Genomic DNA, 23,149 nt, shown 5'->3' with positions numbered 1-23,149 from the left:
ACTTTAAAGGCATGGACTTTTTACAGGGGCCAGTTTCAAATTGCAGTCACCACCTGTAAGTGCTCTTTTAGAGTGGTTTTGAAGGACAGTAGGGATTTACTCCTCTACGACTGTTGGTAGGGCGTTCCACATTTGTCTGTGGCATAGCAGGAGAACGAATTTAACCCCTTGTTTGAGACAAATCTGGGTTGAACGTGATTAGTGGAGCTCCCTCTGGTGTTGTGATTGTGGACGTCATTGATGTTTTGGAAGTAGTCCAGGAGGGGGTGTCTTTGTGGTGTAGTGTAGGCTATCTTGTGGACCTTGCAAGTTGCTGTACTCTGTCCTTTACCCTGAGCCATCCGACCCTAGCAGAATGGGCAGGGGTTAAATGAGTAGATGTAAGGCCAAGCAGTAGCCTGACCAGTTTGTTTTGAGATGTCTGGAGTCTTGTTTTTAAGGCCTTTGTGGTGCTATGGTACCAAGAGGTGCAGAGTCGAAGTGACTTAGGATGAGTGCTCCTAAGCACTATGATATGTCACGAAGATGTGTAGTTGGCTCTTCCTATAACCATTAGGCTATAATTGCCAATGCATGTTCCTCATTATCTAATGGCGAAATGAACTTCCGTCATAGCCTATCTGCAGTGGTGGAAAGTAACTAAGTACATTTACTTAAGTACTGTAGCCTATAAGTACAATTTTGATGTAGGCTACTTTTACTTTACTGGAGTATTTCCATTTCTTTATACTTTTACTTCTACTACATCTCAGAGGCAAATGTTGTACTTTTTACTCCACTGCAATTATTAGAAAACTCTACTGTTACTTTGTAGATTTGGATTATTATTACAAAACATGCATTAACCACTTCAGCCCTATATCGCCTACTATTTGAAAATAGCCGATCTACAAGCAAAGCAACGCGTTGTGAGCTTGTAGATCTGCTAGTTTCAAAGCATTTATACATTTGGAAACTTGTGAAATGGGACATTTCTTTTACTTTCAGTACTTAAGTATATTTTAATGCGAATACTTTTGTACTTTTACTCAAGTAGTCTACATTTTGAATACCAGACTTTTATTTGTAACAGAGTGTGTCATTGTGGTATTGGTTGGTACTTTTACTTAAGTACAAAATGTGAGGAGTACTTCTTCTAATCTTCCACCACTGCCTATCTGTCTCTGAGACAAAGGCTATTCAGGTTCATCTCCAATATGAGAATGTAAAGCTCTGGCTGCATTAGATTTGAACTGACAGCCGTTCATACGGGCTATGCAGTGCGTGCATCCCCCCTAGTAAAGCTTCCCGAAGCCCTGCCTTCTGCCTTCTGTGGTGGGAGATACTCGCGGCTTATAATAAACGTTATGCATGCAGTAGACGGATTTTTTTTTCTCGAATGAGGAAAACACAGTGTCTGTGTGTATAGCGTCACATGGGGCAACAATCGCTTCCTGAAATGATCTGAATCGGCGTTGGCTCTTTTTGTTGGCAATAATATCCGTTTATTTCCCCCCCTGCAGCTGGATGTATATATTTTTCCTCTCTCTTTTATTTCTAGACAAGGCAATGATAAGCAAAGTGAAAAACGCGATGACCACCCTGGTGGGTGGGATGATGCCCCACCACGGCCACCACCACTCAGGTAACAACGGTCAGAACTGCGGACATGACGGTGGTCTTCCCCCGCGGTTCCCTTATGGTCGGCCAGATTTCCTGGACCTCACCCCGGAGCTCCTCCAGTACTCCACGGAGCACGCATCGCGGCCGGTGCTCACACTGAAGAGAGACAGCCGGCTGCACTGGCGCACGGGATATGCAGAGTGAGTGGCTGGAAGGATGTGGATCACGTTTACGCAGTTAATTGCCAAACACGCAAACAAATTAATGCATTTAATATGCATTAATTCAGTGGTTCTCAACCTGATGATTTATTTCTTGGGAGGGGGTCACTTAACCGTAATCTGGGTTCTGGGAACCCAGATTACAGTTATAAGTGACAATTTACAAGGACTTGTAAGACCTTTTTTAGGTCTCCAACAAAAAAAACTGTTCAACATAGGGTAAATTGTCAAATAATATAAGAAAGAGGCAAGCAATTTGAAAATAGCAGATCTACAAGCTCACAATGCCAGGCGTTGCCATAGGCATTATGAGCTTGTAGATCTGCTATTTTCACAATATTTATCTGTGGAACCGAATCAATGTAATGGCTCAACTCCTACATTCCAAGTGCTTGTCAGGGTGGGGGTGTCCCCAGACAGTTCAAATATGATTATTTTGGGGGGTCAGGGCCTGAAAAGGTAGAGAACCACTGCAATAATTGATCGGTGTGGCCTGGTTTGGAGGTGTTTTTGTAGGCTTATTTTGCTGCAGCCCCCCATGCTTAATTCGTACACGACGGACGGCGTCGCGTGCCTATGAAATAGCCGATCTGCAAGCCCACAGCTCGCCACATCGCCGTGCGTTGTGAGCTTGTAAATTGGCGATTTTCGGCGCGCGACACTGTCGCACAACGAAGTATATAAATAAAAGCAGGCTTCAGCCAGCAGCCCCTTCCCTTGTGCACTGCTGCAGCCTGCAGCAGCCAGAGAGTGATGGCGAATTACCGCCCTTTCTGCTGTACAAATAGGCTAATATTGTATTAGCCTATTATTACACAACGCCCTCCTGATCCATATTAGGCACCAGAGTCAATGGCGATGTAATAACTGTCTATAATAACGCTTCATATTTATTCTCGTCCCATTTCAATTGAGGAAACAGTGGAGCCTTATCAGAAAATCCAATGCCATACGAAAGTGAAAGCAGGAAATGCAAATGTTCTGTGAGGCTATATACTAACTGATATGATTCATTTTTGTATTAATAGGCTGTGATGATCATTGATTATACATTATAGGTGGCTAGCTATAATGTTGTTAAATTGCTTTATAACGATTAACCACTGTAACATTCCCATATCTTCCACTTCTCTGCAACCTAAATCCTTGACAGTGACACAAATACAGCATCTATCCACACCCACTCAAACAAATGCAATTGCATGGGAAAGTACCCATATCTGATTCTGCGTGTGTGTGTGTGTGTGTGTGTGTGTGTGTGTGTGTGTGTGTGTGTGTGTGTGTGTGTTTGTGCGCGCGCGCGGGCGGAGGAGGGGCGTGAGCACACACGCATGCACATGCGTCAGTCTTAATTGCTCACTGAACTTTGTTGTATCAGGGGTTCTCAACCTTTTCAGGCCATGACCCCCATAAGAATCATATTTGAACTGGGGACTGACTCCCCACCCTAATAAGCACTTGGAATATGGAGTTGATGCTCTACATTTAGTTTGACTTGGTTCCACAGATAAATATTGTGAAAATAGCAGATCTACTCACAATATCTGCTATTTTCACAATGTTTGCCTCTTTCTTATATTACTTGACAATTTGGCCAATGTTTGACCAGTTTTTATTGTATAGTTTGTTGATTACATTTGATGCAGTAATGGTCTTTTTCTTTTCTTTTCTTTCTTTTTTTTTAGGTATTAAAAAGGTCTTAAAAGTACTTAAATTGGCACCTCACTGTCATCTGGGGACCCACAGGTTGAGAACCACTGGTATATATATGACCTTTCAACCGTCTTCCACAAAACCTTACTTGAGTTCATCTAGGCCTGGCTTCAATAACACTTTAAACTGCAGAAGCATAGGCTACACACTGTGGAATACTGCAGTTGCTGTCATACTATATTATACCCCTGCAATTATTTTGCTGATACAAGCAAGCAATGCAGCACCCATCAAAGTAATTTCAGCACCTTTATTGGCTTCTTGGGCAATTCAGGAGAGGAGAGGGAAAACAGCACACTTCCCGACATTTCTGTCAGAGGGGGTTAAGAGATGGTTGAATACCTCTAGTCCAGTCAGTTTGTGGATTATAACACTGCATGCAATCTGTCCCTCTGGACACTGTGGAAGCAACTAAAAAGAGGCTGAGTCATTGCAGAGTGGCTCAAGGGAACAGGAGAGAGGTTTGTGATGACGAGTACAAGACCTCATCTCAAAAGGACACAGTGAGGGTGCAAGGAAATTGCTGTTACTCAGGCAGTTCTGTTCAACTGCACACTGTCATCGGTGATACAGTGTGCATTCTGCAGCATTTAACTTAGCGATATGTAGGCCTACCACAAAATGTGTGTAGTGTAGAATAGATAACTTTCACCAACACATTTCACCCACTTCTTTACACCTGTGATGTGACATTAATGTTGATTTTGAATATGTATTATTGGTTATATACGTATTACGTAGATCAATTTGGAGCTACCTAAGTACACAGTCAAAATGTTTCCATTTGTTACTCTGAGAGTGTACAAATGGACCATTAAGCACAATACATACTTCTTCCGACATCCAAACTTTTCTTCAGATAGGGAGGTGATATAACTACAAATTGACGTTATTCTGAACCTCAGATTGGCGGTCTCAGATTTTTTTCTCAGAACTCGTGCACCTCCAGATGTCTTGACTCTCCGAACTACAGTTTGAAAAGTCTGTCCGAACTCCGACATCTGAAGGAGGATATATTGCACTTTAAAGGTCCATTGGGTTACTAAATTGATATTGAGGATTTTATGTGTAATATTCAAAAATACACTTTTTGTTGTACTGGGACATTCAGTGATTGCACTCTCCTTATAGTTATGAGTTGCCTTGTGCATTAATGAGTAGGAACAATGATGGCCTAACAGTGTAGATAGATGGCATCCAGTTAGAGGCACTCTGCTGGCCGCAGTCCAGACAGTTCACTGTGAAAATGTGAAAACTTTGATATCACTTGGTTAGTTCCAGCTGCTGCCCATGGAAAGCTGCTACTCACCTTGGTGCTTCAACTTATTGACCCGGCTTATTGTCACGTTGCAATCCAATGCATGACCAATCAATATTGTAGTATTGCAAAAATAATAATAATTAGTGTGCACTCTATTGTGGTTCATAGTATAAGGAAGTTTCTCAGGAATATGGGAGCCCTATATGGAACAACAAGTGGGCAGCATGTGGGTGGCTCTGGCTCAGGGCGTAGAGCCGGTGCCTGTTCAGTTCAATACACATGGCATTTCCTTGCTTTGTTTCTAGTGTCCTTGAGCAAGACACTGAAACCCAAAACTGGTCCCGATGAGCAGGTTGGTACCTTTCATGGTTGCCACTGTCGTCGGTGTGTGTGTGTGTGTGTGTGTGTGTGTGTGTGTGTGTGTGTGTGTGTGTGTGTGTGTGTGTGTGTGTGTGTGTGTGTGTGTGTGTGTGTGTGTGTGTGTGTGTGTGTGTGTGTGTGTGTGTGTGTGTGTGTGTGTGTGTTGAAATACATTGAGGAGCAGACACTCTTGCTAAAGACATAAGCTCTCCCAAGTTATTTAGAACATTTTACATGGGAAGTGTGTCCTGATGCAAATTGGAAAATGTAATTAAAATATTCCTGACCTCTGGGGTCCCAGGTGGCTCAGCCAGTTAGTGCACAGATCATATGCTCCTTGTGAGCGCCGGGACCTGAGTTTCAATTCAATTCCCTATCTTGTCTCGCATGTCTCTCCTCTCTCTGCCCTTGCTCTCCTGTTTCTCTACACTCTCCTATCTGAAATAAAGCATAAAACTAATTTAACCTCCCATGGAACTGAGCTGAGTGTGTATATGCTCGTCTGGTACGGTTCTATAGTCAGACAGTCAACCGATGCCTTTATCCAACTTTATTCAGAGAGACTGCAGTGCCCGCATTGTGGTTGAAAACAGACATTTTCATTGTCTAATTCCATTACATTTGCTTGCGATTTTGTCAGGTCTCACCACATGATTTGCATCATTCCATTGCAGCAATTCTGCTTTTGTGAAACCAAATCACTGTGAAACCTATATTGCATCATGTTCTAGTGGCTCATACAGCTCATCTAACAACAACGTATAGGTACAGACCTGCTTGTGATGCACGTCGCGACTTGCATCGCATGGCATCATCTCTCATTAACACTTCTTCGCTTTCCTGTAATGTTTCATCCTGGTACTGTTCAGTAAAGAAACACATACTTGGTATGAAATAATCAGTAAAATCTGCTTCCTGTAAGATCAATTAGAATAAGACAAGACACAGACAAGACAAATTATTTCATGTTCGCCATGTTACAGATTAAAAGGCTTTGTGTATTAGGCCTACAGCAGTTGTCCATCTGTCAGCGCTTACCTGACCTTGCATCATTCAACCTCTGATTCACTTTTGTTTGATGAGCACAAATGCTCTTTTTCAGGAACATCCTGCTTCACTCTCATTCAGTTACACACATTCACATTCAATAAAAGTGCAGTCTTTTCAGTTGGCTTCTGAGCAGTTTGGGATTAAATGCAATGCTCAAGGCACACAATATCAAAACAATATACAGCAGTATACAACAGATGCAGTAGCTCCACTGTACAGAATTAGTCAGTGAAAAACTATCGATAGTACACTGTGGGTACATTGAGGAAAGAATACACTAATAAAATAAAAACGGAATATTCGAATAACTAGAATACACTGGTATCCATGCATTGCAAACGACAGAGTCAGTATCAAGTATTGTCCTCAGAATGGAGTTATTTATCTATGGAACGAGCTGAGCAACCATGCCCTCATGGCCACCGGGACAAAGGACAGACCAAGTCTATCATTATTCTGCCGGGGAAGGATGAATCTGCCCTAGCCCCTGCTGCTCAATCGGCCAAATATCTCCTCATGGAGGGGGTGGGAGGGGGTAGCCAAGATAGCTTCCAGCTTCTGGCCTGTTCTCACTTCCGCCACCTCCTCTACGCCGTCCAGTTTAGCACCGACTGTGTCCCTTTTGCTCATGCGGTAGTCCACCACCAACTCCTTGGTCTTGCCTGTGTTGAGCCAAAGGTGGCTACGACAAGATCCAAGGAAGGAATCATGCGGAAAATGATTTTTTTTTTATCGTATGACCAACAATTCAAGAATTCAAAACATGAAGTGGTCCGCTATAGTGCCACCATGAGGCTGATTTGAAAAACAAATCTCTGAGACAAAGATATGATTGGACCAGCGGTTAGCGAGATTAGCTCCGGACTGACACACACACACACACACACACACACACACACACACACACACACACACACACACACACACACACACACACACACACACACACACACACACACACACACACACACACACACACACACACACACACATAATCTCTGCCACCCGACCTTCTTGGCCTGGCAGAGATAATTACAATTTTTGCTGAATAATAATCTCTTTATTGCAGTTTTTGCCATATACTGTATAATTTGGGAAGAGAATATGTAAGAAAATTGATACAGGAAGTTTCATCGAATGTCTGGCCACAAAAATCGAGAATGAACTGGAACTGTAAACTTCCTCTTTAAAAGGGTTGTTGCGTGCCGTACTGTAGGAGAGATCTAACACAGAAGAACTCTCTGTTACTAGACATGACGAATGTCACAAGTTGCAGTAACATATGACTGAAACAAAGACATCTGACACGGTCTGGTCACGTTATTGGAAGACTGTTAGAATCACATCCTCCTCCAACATCGTGCATGTTGTGTTCAATTATAGCTCTTTCGTGACACGTGAGCACTTTCCAAAATACTGTGTCACACAAAAGCTGTGTTTCTTTTACTATTATTGAGTTATGTTGATGAGGTTAAGGAGAAAAAACTACAACTAACAAACTAAAAAACATCTAAACTGTTTATTAGGTAGGTTTTCTTTTTGAAGTGCCAGTCCATGTTGAGTTTGCCTTGTGTGCGAGCCATGTATTTGATTTATGTTTAAGTGTATATTCCTCTGAGCAGTGAGCACACATCTAGTTCTATCAGCAGCTACAGTAGTAGCGGCTCAAGTGTAGGACTTAGCCATTACAACTTAGTTACAACAACGTGTAACATCATCAGTGATTACATCAGAAGATACATTGAATATGGTTATTTTTATGCCTGTTTCAGGCATTTTAGAGTTTCCTAACCCCCCCCCCCCCCAGAAAGAACTAGGCCTACCTTAGAGTTAGTGCCCCTGACTTTAAAGTGAGCCCTTTCAAAATACTGCATGACACAGATCAAAAAGATTCAAGTTGGTTGGGGGGGGGGGGGGGGGGGGGGGGGGAGCACTGTGGACGACTGAGCCAAAACACAGCGCTGACATAACAAACTGCTGTAACCATATTCCAATGTTTCTGAAAAGTTGTATCTCCTTCCAGATCCCTGAAAACATTGTGGCCTTGGCAAGATGTTAAGACGACAATCAGGCAACTTCAAATTCTTCCCTATCATTAGTCTCTAATGGAAGGAGAGCGCATTACAGGACTCAACATTGGCAGAGCCATGCATGCACCCCTTTGAAGTGATTACTAAGATTTTTATAACCCAGATTTGGACAGATGTATTTCCCTCCTTCATTTTAGAGTGCACACTGATATCAGAACCTCTGGCAGCGCTGGGACCATTTCCCTTAATGGTTGTAATTATGTGAACAGGGGCGAGAGGAGCTGTTGTGATCAAGTACAGTAATGGCTGTATTATTTTACATTAGAACACCCTTAGCAGTGTCTGCTTGGTTCTCAGTGGGTTTCTCTTCTTACACAATCCAGGTTCAGGCCCATTCCGTTTAGTCATTCAGGGGCAAGACTGCAGTAAGTCAAGGCACAGGACGATTGTTTAGAAGACACTATTTGCGTTCCAGTCATTGTTCCCCATTCTGCAAAGAAAGTGGAACACCCCTCCCACCACTGCATGTCTCCAGCACATGTCTGTGTCTCTTTATGTTTCGTTCTCGTTCTCTCTCTCTCTCTCTCTCTCTCTCTCTCTCTCTCTCTCTCTCTCTCTCTCTCTCTCTCTCTCTCTCTCTCTCTCTCGCTCTCTCTCTCTCTCTGTTTATCTTCTTATATCTTCCCTACCCTCTATCCCAGCATTGACAGTAAATTACTTATCTGTACATAAATGTTTCTGGGGCTACCAACTATTGAGCAGAATGTATGATAACACTGTGTATAAGCTAGCTAATGTGCCATTTGCCTGTAATTTAAACTGAAAATGTTATGTAATATGCCAGCATGGGGTCCACACTGCTGCACAACTGTCCCTTGAAGTTAGGTTGATAGGTGGCAGTTTGATTTATATTTATATATTAAAAAAATATACAAATATGTTTTGGGACATATACACTTGTAAAACTAAGCCACAGATTCCAAGGTATATTATATTCTCCTCCATAGCCAAGTGCATCTTCAACTGATACTATTTAATTTGCACTGTCTATATTATGCTGTTGCATAGTATGCAGGACCCCCAGGGGTCCTTCAAGGGGTTCCAGGGAGTCCCCAGCTAAATGATTCATAGTTAGGAACCAAATGGACCCTAATGGGTCTATAACTCTGAGAGTGTACAAATGGAAGCTAAAGGACTTTTACAGGTCCATTTGGTTCCATTTGTACTTTCTCAGGTTTAAATTAACAGATGATTGTACAGTGTATATTGGGGGTCCCAGAGATTTAAAAAGCGTGTCAAATTGGGGTCCATGAAATAATGCATATCAAAGGGGTCTAAAGCGTCACTGCTTTAGACCACTGCACTGGTGCCTTCAGTGAATAGCGCTGTAATAGCACACACAGTTAATGCTGTTAAAACATGACGCCATGCATTACGGTAAAGCCATTATCCTCCACTGGAAGCAGCTCATAATGAAAACACTTAATCCCTTCAGCAACTTTCCTCTGGGACATAACAGCGTCCTCCCTGAACTCTGTGTGCGCATCCATCTTGCTCTGTGTCTGACTATATTTCTATCTGTCTGTCTGTCTGTCTCTCTGTTAGTACACAGTAAAATCCTCAGTGTTCATTTAACTCTTAAGAGCAATACTGTATGTGTATAGGCTATAACCCATACAACCCTTTTTTTTCCTGCATAGAGGGATTTTTGGGGCCCGGCCCCCAAATATGATTTAGCCACCCCAAAGGAAAATAATCTGGATCAAAATAAGAATTGAGCATGAAATATGTATCATTGGTGTCCAAGTAAGATGAGCTGTTATTTTCCTATAAACAAATCAATTACTAGGATTGTAGCCATAGCCAATAACCTGCCCCTTCAAATGGTTTATGGGTATGGCCTTCCACTCCCCTCTCCCTCAAACTCACTCTCTCCCCCTTCCAATGTTTTAATATTGTTTGTTATTATTATTACTAGTAACCATTTTGTTACTTGGGGTTTCATTCACTCAAGTATAACCGACACTTTAATTTATGAAATTGTCAGAAATAACAGGAAAATGCATATATTTCTGTCAATTCAGGTAACTAAGACGCCTTTATTGTTGTGCACAATCGCGAAGCAGATGGATCATGCCGACTTGCATGTGCAGTCACCTACGAAAGGCCCATTCTGAGCCAGGAAAGACCCTGCTCATGGGTCCATCCATTGTGTTGTGCACCTCTCTGACTGTAATTGTGTTTGCAAACATCGCCCATCATGATCTTCACCGGTTCCTCTTGTCCTCTCTCCCTCTCCTTCCATCAGGGTGATCAACGCAGGGAAGAGCATGCTGAATGAGGACCAGGCCTGTTGTGAGAAGCTATTTGTGAAGAAGCCAAGTGGCAAACATCGCAACTCCACTTTGCTGGAAGACAGTGGGGTAAGAGATAGACAGGACCACTGGGACCCAGTAATGCACTTTGTATGCACCCCCCCCCCCCCCAAAAAAAAAATTACAACAACAAAAAACTAGGGGAACTTGACAGAGTAAATCCTGACGTCATCATACTGTGAATAATACTGAAGGGAAATGTAAACTCTTAGCTTGAATCAGCTGGTTTGTTTGGGGCTCATCTTTTTTTCAAATGTTCAAATGCATTGCATTTTTAGTAGCCTCCCTCTACAATCATTGCATAACGTGTAGCAATCTATACCCAACAATTCCATTTGGTTTTAATGGATTGTCATTTTCCAATCTGCATATTAATGAGATCTCAAATTTCTCCTTCAGTATCATCTCAAATAAGGATAGTAACCATCATCAAATGGCTTCACTCTTAGCTTTGCAAGAAGGTTGATCTCTTGAGACCTCCAAGAGACCTCTTTGTAGCATGGCATTGGCCATCCTGACCACGCAGGTTCACAAAAGTTGTGGGGAAACGTTGTGAACCCATGTGATCAGAATGGCCAGTGCCAGGGTAGCCCTAGAGTGGCTGTGATATTACATACATTTCATGTATTCCAGATACATAGCCATAGATCACCCCAATGCTCGCCCGGGTAGCAGAATCATTTAAAGTTATGGCGCGGCGTGTCACTCAATAATTAATTGCTATGACTTGGAGTCGGATATTGTCCTCTAGTTTCATATCCATTTCAAAGTTCTGGCAGAAAACGTATGTTTAGTAAAATATCTCCATTTTCCCACAAGCCCGTGTGAAGCTTGTGGAAAAGTGGAGATATTTTACTTAACAATGGATATTAAACTAGAGGACAATATCTGACTTCAACTAGCAGAAATTCAAGCACAAACGCAGCGCCATGACTTTAAATGCTGACATGATTAGTCTGCTACCCGGGTATCTGGAATACATGAAATGTATGTAATATCACAGCCATTCTAGGGCTAGTGCCAGGGCTAACTTATTTGTAACTATCTCATCTTATCTAATAGCTATTTTCACTTTATTAGCATAGCAAAAATCTGCCAAAATAATTGAATAATTCAAATAATTAAACTAATTTGTTTGTAGCCCCTTGACCGCTATGACTGTTATGGGCATGGCCCATCCCTTATTAACTTATTACCATTAAATCACAAATGTTTTACCTTTCTAAACCTTTTTAAACATAAACCTTATGAAATCCTTATTTAAGAAATTAGACAAAAAAAACAGATATGCATTTTTTATTTTTGCTTAAAAAAAATAAAAATAATAATACAATAAAATGGAATCTGTTTTGTTCAATACAGAATCAATTTCACATCCAGGAAAATGCACATCAACACCTTTACCCTTCCCCAAATGTGTATTCAAAATGATAAAACCTTAACGTTTAAACATCTTACTATAATTGCACCGAATCTCTGTATGTGTGTAATACACGTATCTCGAGAACCGTTCAACCGCCCGACTTCAAAACTCTTTTTCAACCAAACTCTTTCGGGTAAATATGGTGAGGTACATATTACTCAAGATCTTCAGAAGATGAGTCTGAAACCTCATGCAACTCTTTCTTGACAAGCTTCTTGAGTTTCAGGTAAGGTTGTTTTCTTCTGACGAGTGTCAGCTCTGGTTCTCAGTCTGACATTGTCGGATGGGAAGGATATCATCCCAGGGAACGGTTTTAGTACCAGGTCTTCCATCCTGACGCTTGATCTTTAACACCGTAATGTTGGCAATCTTTCCCACCACAAAATATCTACTCTCCGACTTGTGTTTTCCTCTCAGGCCCCAGTTTTTGAGCAGCACTCTGTCACCAATTTCCAGTGACTGAAATCCAACGTTTTGATCATAAGCAAAGCAAAGCAAAGTTTGTTGTTTACCCAGGGTGTCGGACTAAGCACGAAGCTTGTTTCCAGCCGGACCCTGCATGGAAGCCTTGCTCAAGGGCTATTCGGCGGTGATTCATGATTGATGTGATGAATTGGGGAATCGAACTAGGGACCTTCCGGTATCAAGGCCGCCCCTCTAACCACTAGGCCACCGCTGCCACAAATAAGCCTTCTTGTTTCTCTGGTGCCTTTTATCTGCAGCCGCATATTCAAGCATGTAGGCTTCTTTAAGGTCCTCTTTTAGCTTAGCCACATAGCGGGTATGGCACTTACTTATCCTCAATGCCATCTGGAGAGGTTCCGAAGCACAGGTCAGCAGGCAGTCTGGCCTCTCTGCCAAACATCATCCTGTATGGTGAATATCCTGTGGCATCGCACTTTGTGCTATTGTAAGCATGATATCCTACATTCTGGCTCCAGTTGCGTTTCTTTCGTCATCCCAGAGTCCGAAGTAAGGTTCTGTTGAATCTTTCTGGTTAGGGGTCTCCCTACTGTCCTGAGAAAGCTAGTTCTGGAGGAATGCTTATCTGAGGACCAGCAGGAAGATGAGTCTACAGGAAGCGGCATCACCAAATGCAGACACCTTTGTGTATTCAAAATGGCAAAACCTTCATCCTTTAACATGATCTTTTCTAATCCATCATAAGAAAATAAAACAAAAAATTAAATTAGTACTCAAGCCCTCCTTCACTCTTTCGAGCAAAAGAGCAAACTTGCAGTTCAGGAGAATGGTGGAGATTTGTGAGGGCTCTGTGTGTGAGTCTTTGATGCACGGGTGGTCTACACATGCAGGTGGTCCATGCGCATGTGATTTTTAAGTGGGCAGAGTCTATCTATTGGTTGGTTGAGATGAGGGCAAATCTGATGTTGCCAGATAAAGTTTGAGCGTTGCATGGTAGGTAGTCTCGCGTAGCCAGACAACTATTCCACAATCTCCGAATGCTATATAGAGTCTGGAACTACAACTCCCAAAATCCGATTGAGGAAACTGGCACTCTCGTTCACGAAAATATGTTTTAAAATATCTTTACATTTTCTTTTTTAATTTCCATTTCTGCTAAGCAGCAAGCTAAATATACTTAAATGATTTTGATTTATAGTCGGATAAATTTGCGCGACTGTAAAGACGAAACGGAAGTGAGGAGGAAGCTTCACATCCGGTTTATATTCTAATCATGATCAGAGCTTCCGAGTCCCAGACTGTATGACCGGAAACATTTGAAAATTTGAAAAAGTGGGAGGCAACAGTCTGGCCACGCAAGACTACATGGTAGGTAGCTCAACCCACTATCTGGGTGCTGCAAGGGACATCCTCTTCAGGAAGGTTTAGGGTAGTAGCTGAAAGTTGACTGCTTTAGCTAACAGGCTACCTCCTCCCAATATGATGATAGATGATACACTTGTCCAGCTAGCTTAGCCAACTAGCCTACTAACAGGTGCACTCATGTCACAGTGAAGCTGGAAAATGTCAATGACTTGGTAACTCCTTGCCGAAATTTGTAACATAATCTAATTATTGCTTTGTCAACAACCTTGTAAAGACTCTTTCAATAAAACAACGGTTACATTCCCTTTCTCAAACATGCCTCTCATTCCCTCTCTCCATGCAAGACTCCTCTCTCTCTTGATTACTCACGACCTGCACCCATGTGTCACACATTACATTACATTACATTACAGTCATTTAGCAGACGCTTTTATCCAAAGCGACTTACAATAAGTGTATTCAACATAGGTAGGGAACGAAAACTACTAATCACCAGAAGTTTTAAGTACATTTCCTGCTAAAACAAGCAACCAAGAGTATACCTAGCGCTAAGGTAAAAGTGCAATATATCAGCTACCTACTTTCTTAAACAGATGAGACAAAAATGGCAAAATCAAATGAGCACGAGCTAAAACAAATAAGTGTATCGACTAAACAAGATCCAATAAAACAATACAAAAATAAAACAAGAGTTCGTACAACTAGTTAACAACAAGTAGGCCAGGCAAAGAGGAAGGATAGTGTTTCCTGAAGAGGTGGGTTTTCAGCCTGCGGCGAAAGATGGGCAGTGACTCTGCCCATCTTATTTACAGATAAATAAAATGTAGTATACTAGGTAGGTAAGTGGCCTTTTCTTACCATTATTTGAGGTTGTTAACTCCCCATAAGAGTGGTCCAGGAGCCCAAATTCATAACGAGCGATGCCATTTTGGCAAACCCCCACCACAGTTCCGATACGGGAGTATACGAGCCGTGGTGTAATCCGCTTATTTATATCGCTCGAAAATACCTTTTTCTATTATATATGTGTACATTGCTCGTTATGAATTTGGGCTCCTGGACCACTCTTATGGGGAGTTAACAACCTCAAATAAAGGAAAAAAAGCCTGGGGCAAAATTCTCCTTTAACATTCTGAATTTTGCTGTGCACCTATGTTGCAAAACGTTTTCACTGTTAAGAAACTAGTGTGCTTCATTTCAATTCAATTCATTAGGAGATATGTTTGCATCAGGTCAGAGGCAGGCATGTACTATAAATCAAGATAGGTGTTTTGCATTACATTATATGTCATAACAAACACAGTTACTATTGTGTTTTTGTACTTTTGGAGTGGAGCTATTATATTTAGAAATAGGACTTATTCACTATAGAGCAGATGACTCCATTATGCTCATGGTTACAAGTACTACATATTTGGCCAAGAATCCTTTGCCTCTGACTTTCTGAGATAGGGTTCCTTAATCTTCCTTAAAAAAAAATTACACAGTTGAATGGTCATTGGTCAGTCACACCACATGCACGCACTCACACACACTGTACAAAACACAGACAAAACACCCTGTTTTCCCTTAAATGAATTACATCATCTCATGTTGCTCCCCTCCCCCTCTAGTATGGAGGGGTAAACAGATGTCTCATGCCTAGTCATCTGTTAGCTAGTTTGTGGGGCCAGTGTGGCTTGTAAATAGCCCTGCAAACACATTGTTGGCAAGGGATGTTGTGGCTCATTGCACCATGGCAGAGAAGAACCACAAGAAAACTGTTCCCATTGCTTGGGTATAGAGGCTGTTAGCCGGCAGCACAGGGGGTTCACATAGCATTAATTAAAGTAATAACATAAGCCTCTTTCCTCGTCATGCTGTTATTGTACTGCGTATCATTTTATCCTTACTGTATATGTCACTTCAAACAAAAAAGCTTTTACTGAACTGAATACCTTTACACTTCTATACCAACTTAATCTAGCTTTAATGCCCTAGAGGTGTAGTAAGACCCAGAGTGGAGGATAGGCCTACGTGGTGCTTACTTAGCATTAAAACGTATCATAATGTCACCAACTATCCAGCTGCCTGAGCTTGTAAGCCCTCATAAATCTGTGCCTCGTCCTGACTCACAACCATAATCTCTTTGGTTTTGGGCCATCCTCATAGCAGTTTGGTATAGTGGCCTGGCAGTAGAGAAACGGTTGTGGAGGGAGTACTGTATCCTGAAGGATTACTGCAACAGTTCTTTATTTTAACAGGAGAGACGTAAGATCAATCCCCTTCACATTTGTATTTGTATGGAGCTTGTATGAAAGTATTTCACTTAAAACACTTCTGGGGTAATTTTAACGTCCACTCAGGCTTTTGTGTGCACCGCAGACATAATATTGAATCAAACTGATACAAACTGTCTGGGGTGCACACAAAAGCCAGACATTAAAATTATCCCAGAAGTGTTTTATTAATGATACACCCCATTAAGTCTTTTCTTATCCTCCTAGGATGGCACAGGGATTCCCCTTCACTACTGGGGTGTGTTTGACGGCCACGCTGGGTCCGGTGCCGCCATCATGGCGTCCAAACTTCTTCACAGGATCATAAGAGACCGCTTGGGGGAGATCGCCCACCTGCTGGAGAACCCCTCCTCTCCCCTGCCTATCTGCCTGGCCAAGAACGGCAGTCCGTACCAGGTGGAGACGAAGAAGGGCTCGGCGCAGGAGCCGGAAGACGGCGATGCCGTCAGCGACTCTGCGGTGCGCTTTCACATGGAGAAGGTGGTGTGCCTGGAGAGCCTGGTCATGGGCGTCATCGAGAACGCCTTCAAACAGATGGTGAGTGAGGGCGAGAGACCAACACCGTAAAATCCACAGTGTTAATTTAACTCAAGGCCCTATTTAAACCATCTATGGCGCAGAGAGCCAATGTGTTGCTGCTGTACCACGATTTAAATGACAGCTTCATCAAGTTGGAGAAGATGCAAACAACTTTCTGCTGTGGGAAATTGACACTTAGCACTAGTGCCCATATGAGTTACAAATAGCTAAATTAACACTGAGGATTTTACTGTGTACACAGTCTTGAATTAAAGGAGAATTTCATTACGAGCGATGTCCATTTTGGCGGACCCCCACCACGTATACTCCCGAAACAGGAGTATACGTATACATGACACATACATATATGTGTCATGTAGGACCTCAGGGAAGCCACTGCAGTATTATTGTCACACGAGAGCTACTGTTGTGTTGTCAAAGTCGATTTGGCTGAAATCACGTTTGAAATCTCGTCTCGCAAGACTTCTGGAAGACCGTCTACTCCAATAGCACCCGGAAGTCTCGCGAGACGAGATTTCAAACGTGAGTTACTTTGACAACACTACGGTGGCTCTCGTGTGACAATAATACTGCAGTGACTTCCCTGAGGTCCTACACGACACATACATACTAGAAAAAAGTATTTTCGAGTGATATAAATAAGCGGATTACAGCACAGGGCGAAATTCTCCCTTAACATTCTGAATTTTGCTGTGCACCTATGTTGCAAAACGTTTTCACTGTTAAGAAACTAGTGTGCTTCATTTCAATTCAATGCATTAGGAGATATGTTTGCATCAGGTCAGAGGCAGGCATCTAATATAAATCAAGGGAGGAAAAAATTGCGTTTATCAACCTGTAACTCAGATAATGTATTCCTCCAAACCCACCTGTTTTTCTGTCCTTATTCCACACTGCTGTGTTGTATTTTTGTTTTGAACATGAATATGGATGAAGAACACGTAAGCTCTTCAGAGCGGGAGAGTGGGTTCTGAGGCCGCTGTGGGTGCACCAAGAAGGCCTTTTGATGTTGTTTGTTCTCCCGTTTTCTTTCAGGACGACCTGATTGAAAAGGAAAAGGCTTCCTATACCATCTCTGGTGGGTGCTGTGCCCTAGCTGCCATGGATCTGATGGGGAAGCTCTATGTAGCTAATGCCGGAGATAGCAGGTAAGAGAGCTGGCAAGAAAGGAGATGTCAAACGTCTGCCTTCTGCAAACCTAAAAAACCCTGATCAGTTCATGTATATTTTGTTATATAATTGTAGTGGAGTAAATTACAATATTTTCCTCTGAGATGTAATGGAGTAGAATAGAATAGACAAGTAAAGTAAAAGGGGTTCAAAATTGTACTTAAGTACAGTACTTGAGTAAATGTACTTAGTTTCTTTCCATCACTGACATGCATAGAGTCATTGATGTGGTTGGTCACAGAAGCCAAATGTTAACAGCAGCATCTTACCCCACCTGTGGTCCACTCTATATACTGCAGCAACCCTTCTGTACAATTGTATTATTCTGCTCGTCCTTATTGCTTACCTTATTCATCTGTGAGTTGATAATGTGCTAATATGGTTGTACAATTATTTACTTAGATATCCTCTCTCTCTCTCTCTCTCTCTCTCTCTCTCTCTCTCTCTCTCTCTCTCTCTCTCTCTCTCTCTCTCTCTCTCTCTCTCTCTCTCTCTCTCTCTCTCTCTCTCTCTCTCTCTCTCTCTCTCTCTCTCTCTCTCTCTCTCTCTCTCTCTCTCTCTCTCTCTCTCTCTCTTTCTAGGGCCATAATCGTACGAAATGATGAAATTATCCCCATGTCTAATGAGTTCACACCTGAGTCAGAGAGACAGCGGTTGCAGTACCTGGTATTACTTGTCTTTTCGCACAAACAATCTTCATTAATTAATTTCATATCACCTTTGTCACGGCTATTTTACTATTTTAGATTCACAGCATTTCTTCACTTACTATGTTGTGTATGACAACATTTCATGACATGCATAAACAATTAACTGCAAGAGGAAGAGCATAAATCTCGGACAAGCATTTTGTTATTACCAAAAGAAAAGAAAATGTGCTACAGAGTGCAGCACACTGGCTAAGAGAGGAGGGAAACCCTCGATCCACTCAAAGCTGTGTTTTAGGAGCTCATTGTTGTTCTGAGTCATAGGGTGGGTGGATGAAGATGATGTTACTGCGGCTAAAACAGCAAAGGAGAGAGAAGGAGGTATATTTGGTGTTAAACACAAATATTCCATGGTTTCCATCGGTAAAGTTTAGGTCAACATGACACAAGATAAAACCTGCGATTTATTTACTAACTTTCAACCGCCAGGTTTTGGGCATGTCAGTCACTGTATACGTGATTATTATTATTATTATTATTTAACATTTTCAAGAATTGCGAAAATAGCCACAATTATATTCAGAAGCAACTACTTAGTTGTTAAAGGTGGTACTACATTTTATGGGTCATGTCAATCATTGAAGATTATGTTTTGATACTGTAGTATTATAGTCTTTTGGTGCATTCTGCTGCACAAACTCTTGTGTGTCCCTCCAGGGCTTCCTTAGGCCAGAGCTTCTGGGGAATGAGTTCACGCACATTGAGTTCCCTCGCAGGATCCAGCACAGTGAGCTGGGCAAGAAGATGCTCTTCAGAGACCATACTATGACTGGCTGGTAAATCTGCAAAATCATCACATTCTGGATCATTAATTATACTTTGCACACGTATCTCTAATACAAACAAAAACTCATTTCAAAATGGCTTTGAAGTAGATTTCCCAAAATCATGTTTTCTGTATCTTAAATGTGAGATCTGTTGGTTGTAGGGCTTACAAGACAATCGTCGAAGATGATCTAAAATTCCCGCTGATATATGGAGAGGGCAAAAAGGTGAGGAACAGCAAATGTATTTGCATCGATAGAAAGTCATCAAGATATTTTCAACTATTGTCGTCCTTCCAACAAAGTCAAGTTAATAATGCTATGATTATTACATCCTTTGGATATATAATAATATTCATTATAGGCCGGCTCTTACTGTGTTTTATTATGTGTAATCACATTATTAATCACATTATTGTGTAATCATATTGTTGGATGTTGCCGGATTTAGCCATTGTTGACAGGAGCATTCCCCACTCAGTAATCCCTCATAAGTGGATTTCCATATAATTTAAGTACACAATGGAGCGCTCATTCATATTTGTGTGTGTGTGTGTGTGTGTGTGTGTGTGTGTGTGTGTGTGTGTGTGTGTGTGTGTGTGTGTGTGTGTGTGTGTGTGTGTGTGTGTGTGTGTAGGCACGTGTCATGGCCACAATTGGTGTAACTCGTGGGCTGGGCGATCATGAACTCAAGGTGTACAATTCCAACATCTACATCAAGCCCTTCCTCTCCTGTTGCCCTGAGGTGAGCACGGGGCCAGCTCATTGAACCATCATAATTGACACACAGGACAGCGTATAGTGCAGCTGTGACAGAGCATACGTGTCTTCTATACGTAAACAAGCTATGTTCAAAGGAGGGAAGCTGGGCAGGGATTATTTGTCACTGCATGTACTCCTACGGCCTGGGGGGGTGCCTGTCAGCGGGGAATGTTAAACGGGAGGAGTAGGGCGTAGGTGGGGGCTCTTCATTGAAGTAGAACAGAAATGTGTGGGGAGGAATTAATTGGCATGACTAAATTGGGAGAAATAAAAACGGGAGTAATATAATTGGCTACTTTAACGAAAATAAAAAACAAAGAAGGAAAAATAAATCACAAAGGACTGGCATGTTGTGGCCAGGGAACAATTTTATAGATTTTTAAAAACTGCACAAATTAATGTTTTTTCGGAATCATTGTGCTCAATCGCTGTTTTATTGATTTGGTTCTGTGTGCAATCATAACATTACAGGTGCTGGTTTATAACATGGCTGAACACAAACATGGCCCTGATGACGTCCTGATCATGGGCACAGATGGATTGTGGGATGTGACAACAGACAGAGACGCAGCAAATGCGGTGTCCAACTTCCTGTCCTGTTGTGACCCATCTGATCCCATGAGGTATAGAGTATGGCGTTTTTTTTTTCTTTTGCTGCAAAAAAAGCCATCAAAGTAATGAGACAATATCCGGAATGCATTGGGAAATTACATCCTACAGTGAACTGTACACAATATATCCACTAGGTGGCAACCTTTACAAACCATTAAGCCATTATGCATTAAGCCATATCGAGAATTCTGCAACCAGTACGCAATGCTTGTAATGAATCAATTCATGGTCCATGTTCCATGTTTTCACTTCATATACTTGTGTTGTCTTTCTGAGTCATTACATTTATAACTTATTTGTGATTTGAGGCTTGTTTGAAGATGTGCTTCTATTTGTGTCCTTTTACAATATAGTATGTTTACAATACCTTATTGACTTTTATATAATATATAATATACATATATAATAATATATAATATTACAATGAATGTGTGTGTGTGTGTGTGTGTGTGTGTGTGTGTGTGTGTGTGTGTGTGTGTGTGTGTGTGTGTGTGTGTGTGTGTGTGTGTGTGTGTGTGTGTGTGTGTGTGTTCGATACGAAGATACACACTGGCAGCCCAAGATCTACTGATGAGATCAAGAGGAGTGCTGAAAGAGAGAGGCTGGCGATTACCTAATGAGAGACTGGGCTCTGGTGATGACATCACCGTGTTTGTGATCCCACTGGCAGAACACAAATCAGAGACATGACATGTTTTATCCACCACCAAATAAAAGACTGGATCTTTACCCCCCGACCACTACCACCAACCCTAGGTCCCTCCCAGCTCTCTATCCACAGGACCATAGTGGCAAGAGGGGAAGAAAAAAGCATTCTCAACGGGGAAACTCTGGTTTGAGTCACAGCAACATCAACCACTTGACCAGACCCCATCCTGGACCCTTCCTTAAGTTCAGCCTGACCCCAACTCATCCTCCCTATGGGTTCATTTTGATTGTCATGTAAAGAAAATATGTTCATTGACATTATATGACAATTCTCCCTCTTTACATCCAAACCTGCTTCCCATGACTGTTGCCAATGAGAATTATGTCCTGGTAGATGTTTTTGTATTATTATTTTAACCTTCAAAACTGACTAGCTTGTCTCAACATTGAGTGAGTGGACTGAAATGTACTTTCCATTCCCAGAAGAAAAATGTCCTGCCCCATTATGTTGTCATTGAATTGGGAATTTATAGTGAAGAATGTGAGGGTACAAACCCTCACATGCCACAGTGGCACTGGAATGTTGACTACGGACAACTGAAGGCTGGAAAGAATGGACCATATATGACCCAAGTTTGTACATATTAAGATTGATTCCTTTTCAAGTGTGGAGGTACATTGAAGTGGACCTACATGGACCTAGTCAACATCTGACCCAAATAGAATGAGACTGAGTCAGTATATATGTACCTCCAATGTTAAAGCTGCAGTGAATGATGACAGGTGTGTGACACCTGAGGCACTTTAAGACTGTCATACATGCTCTTTGGTAGCCTATCTGTTGTTTGGTAACTGAGATTCATTTTTCTATTGAACACTCTCATATAACCTACTTTAAAATCTACGTTATTTTTACTTTTGAAAAATTCCAGTAGGGGGAAATGAAACTAGTCTTGCTTTCTTCCCACAAGTGACTGTAGAACGTGAATGTGATCTTTGGTTTAATTTATGACAGATGTGTAAAGGTTAGTCCATATTTTTATATTCTTTAGCCCTCTGCGGTAGATGTGATTTGTAAACAATTCATGTCTCGGTTTGGTAGAATGTGATGAAGTTCACAAATATGCCTTATTATTCTCGAGATGAGAAATGAGGGGAACTTGTTTTTTTTGTTTTGTTTTCCTTCTTGAAGATGCACTAAACTCTCATTCTGGTAAAAGTGACAAAGAAAATGGTATAGTACCTCATTTCCTTACATTCTTGTAAGAAATTGGTTATCAACGGGAAAGTTTACTTTTTATGTTTCTGTCCATAACTATTTATTTAAAGTGGGGCAGTGTCTTAGATATGTGAGCTACCAAAATGAGAGGTAGAGAGTAATGTGTATCAAATTATAAATAAATACTTTTTTCCCATATTATTTTAACTAATTAATAGGCTACTCAAGCACCCTGTCATTTTGTGTTTGTGATTAAGTGTTGTTCTTCTACAGAAGCAAATTCATGTTTACTTGTCATTTATTACATCTTCCAGTTTCATTACCAAGTACAGTACATGTTTTTCCTATAGGGAGATATAAATTAACTACCTCAGATCTCAAATTAATAGGTGCGCAACAATTTGTCTTTGACATTACCATAGGAATAAACTGACAAACATAGTGTTGTGTAGGCTTAAAGTGTTGTGTAGGCTTAATTTCAAGGATAGGGAATTATGGAAATCCTTCCTTTAGAGGATATTTTGTCATGAATTGTAATAGTCATTGCTGTGAGCTAAACAACAGTCAAAAAAAGGAAAAAGACAAAAGAATGATGTAAGAATGCTGCTTGGCTCAGGAATCTGGA

General features: G+C 41.5%; 1 protein-coding gene across 1 annotated transcript; it reads left to right on the top strand.

Annotated features, from left to right (window-relative positions):
• The first annotated feature begins 1,307 nt into the window (after positions 1-1,307).
• ppm1j (protein phosphatase, Mg2+/Mn2+ dependent, 1J) lies at positions 1,308-22,722 on the top strand. The gene is made up of 10 exons (XM_084062596.1): positions 1,308-1,802; positions 10,546-10,660; positions 16,310-16,639; positions 17,678-17,790; positions 18,394-18,478; positions 19,177-19,295; positions 19,448-19,511; positions 19,921-20,028; positions 20,517-20,668; positions 21,200-22,722. The coding sequence occupies exons 1-10, from the start codon at positions 1,507-1,509 to the stop codon at positions 21,345-21,347; spliced, it is 1,530 nt and encodes a 509-aa protein (XP_083918722.1). The 5' UTR covers positions 1,308-1,506; the 3' UTR covers positions 21,348-22,722.
• Positions 22,723-23,149: the final 427 nt, after the last annotated feature.

Source organism: Gymnoscopelus microlampas (genome assembly GCF_963454915.1).
Source record: "Gymnoscopelus microlampas genome assembly, chromosome: 7".
Classification (NCBI taxonomy): domain Eukaryota; kingdom Metazoa; phylum Chordata; class Actinopteri; order Myctophiformes; family Myctophidae; genus Gymnoscopelus; species Gymnoscopelus microlampas.
This window is presented reverse-complemented; position numbering and strand designations above follow the sequence as displayed.

Excerpts from the sequence above, each read along its gene's own strand:
- ppm1j (XM_084062596.1), top strand. The coding sequence starts at position 1,507 with ATGTATATATTTTTCCTCTCTCTTTTATTTCTAGACAAGGCAATGATA. Across the intron at positions 16,640-17,677 it reads AGAACGCCTTCAAACAGATG|GACGACCTGATTGAAAAGGA; the intron begins GTGAGTGAGGGC and ends GTTTTCTTTCAG. Across the intron at positions 19,296-19,447 it reads GACCATACTATGACTGGCTG|GGCTTACAAGACAATCGTCG; the intron begins GTAAATCTGCAA and ends TGTTGGTTGTAG.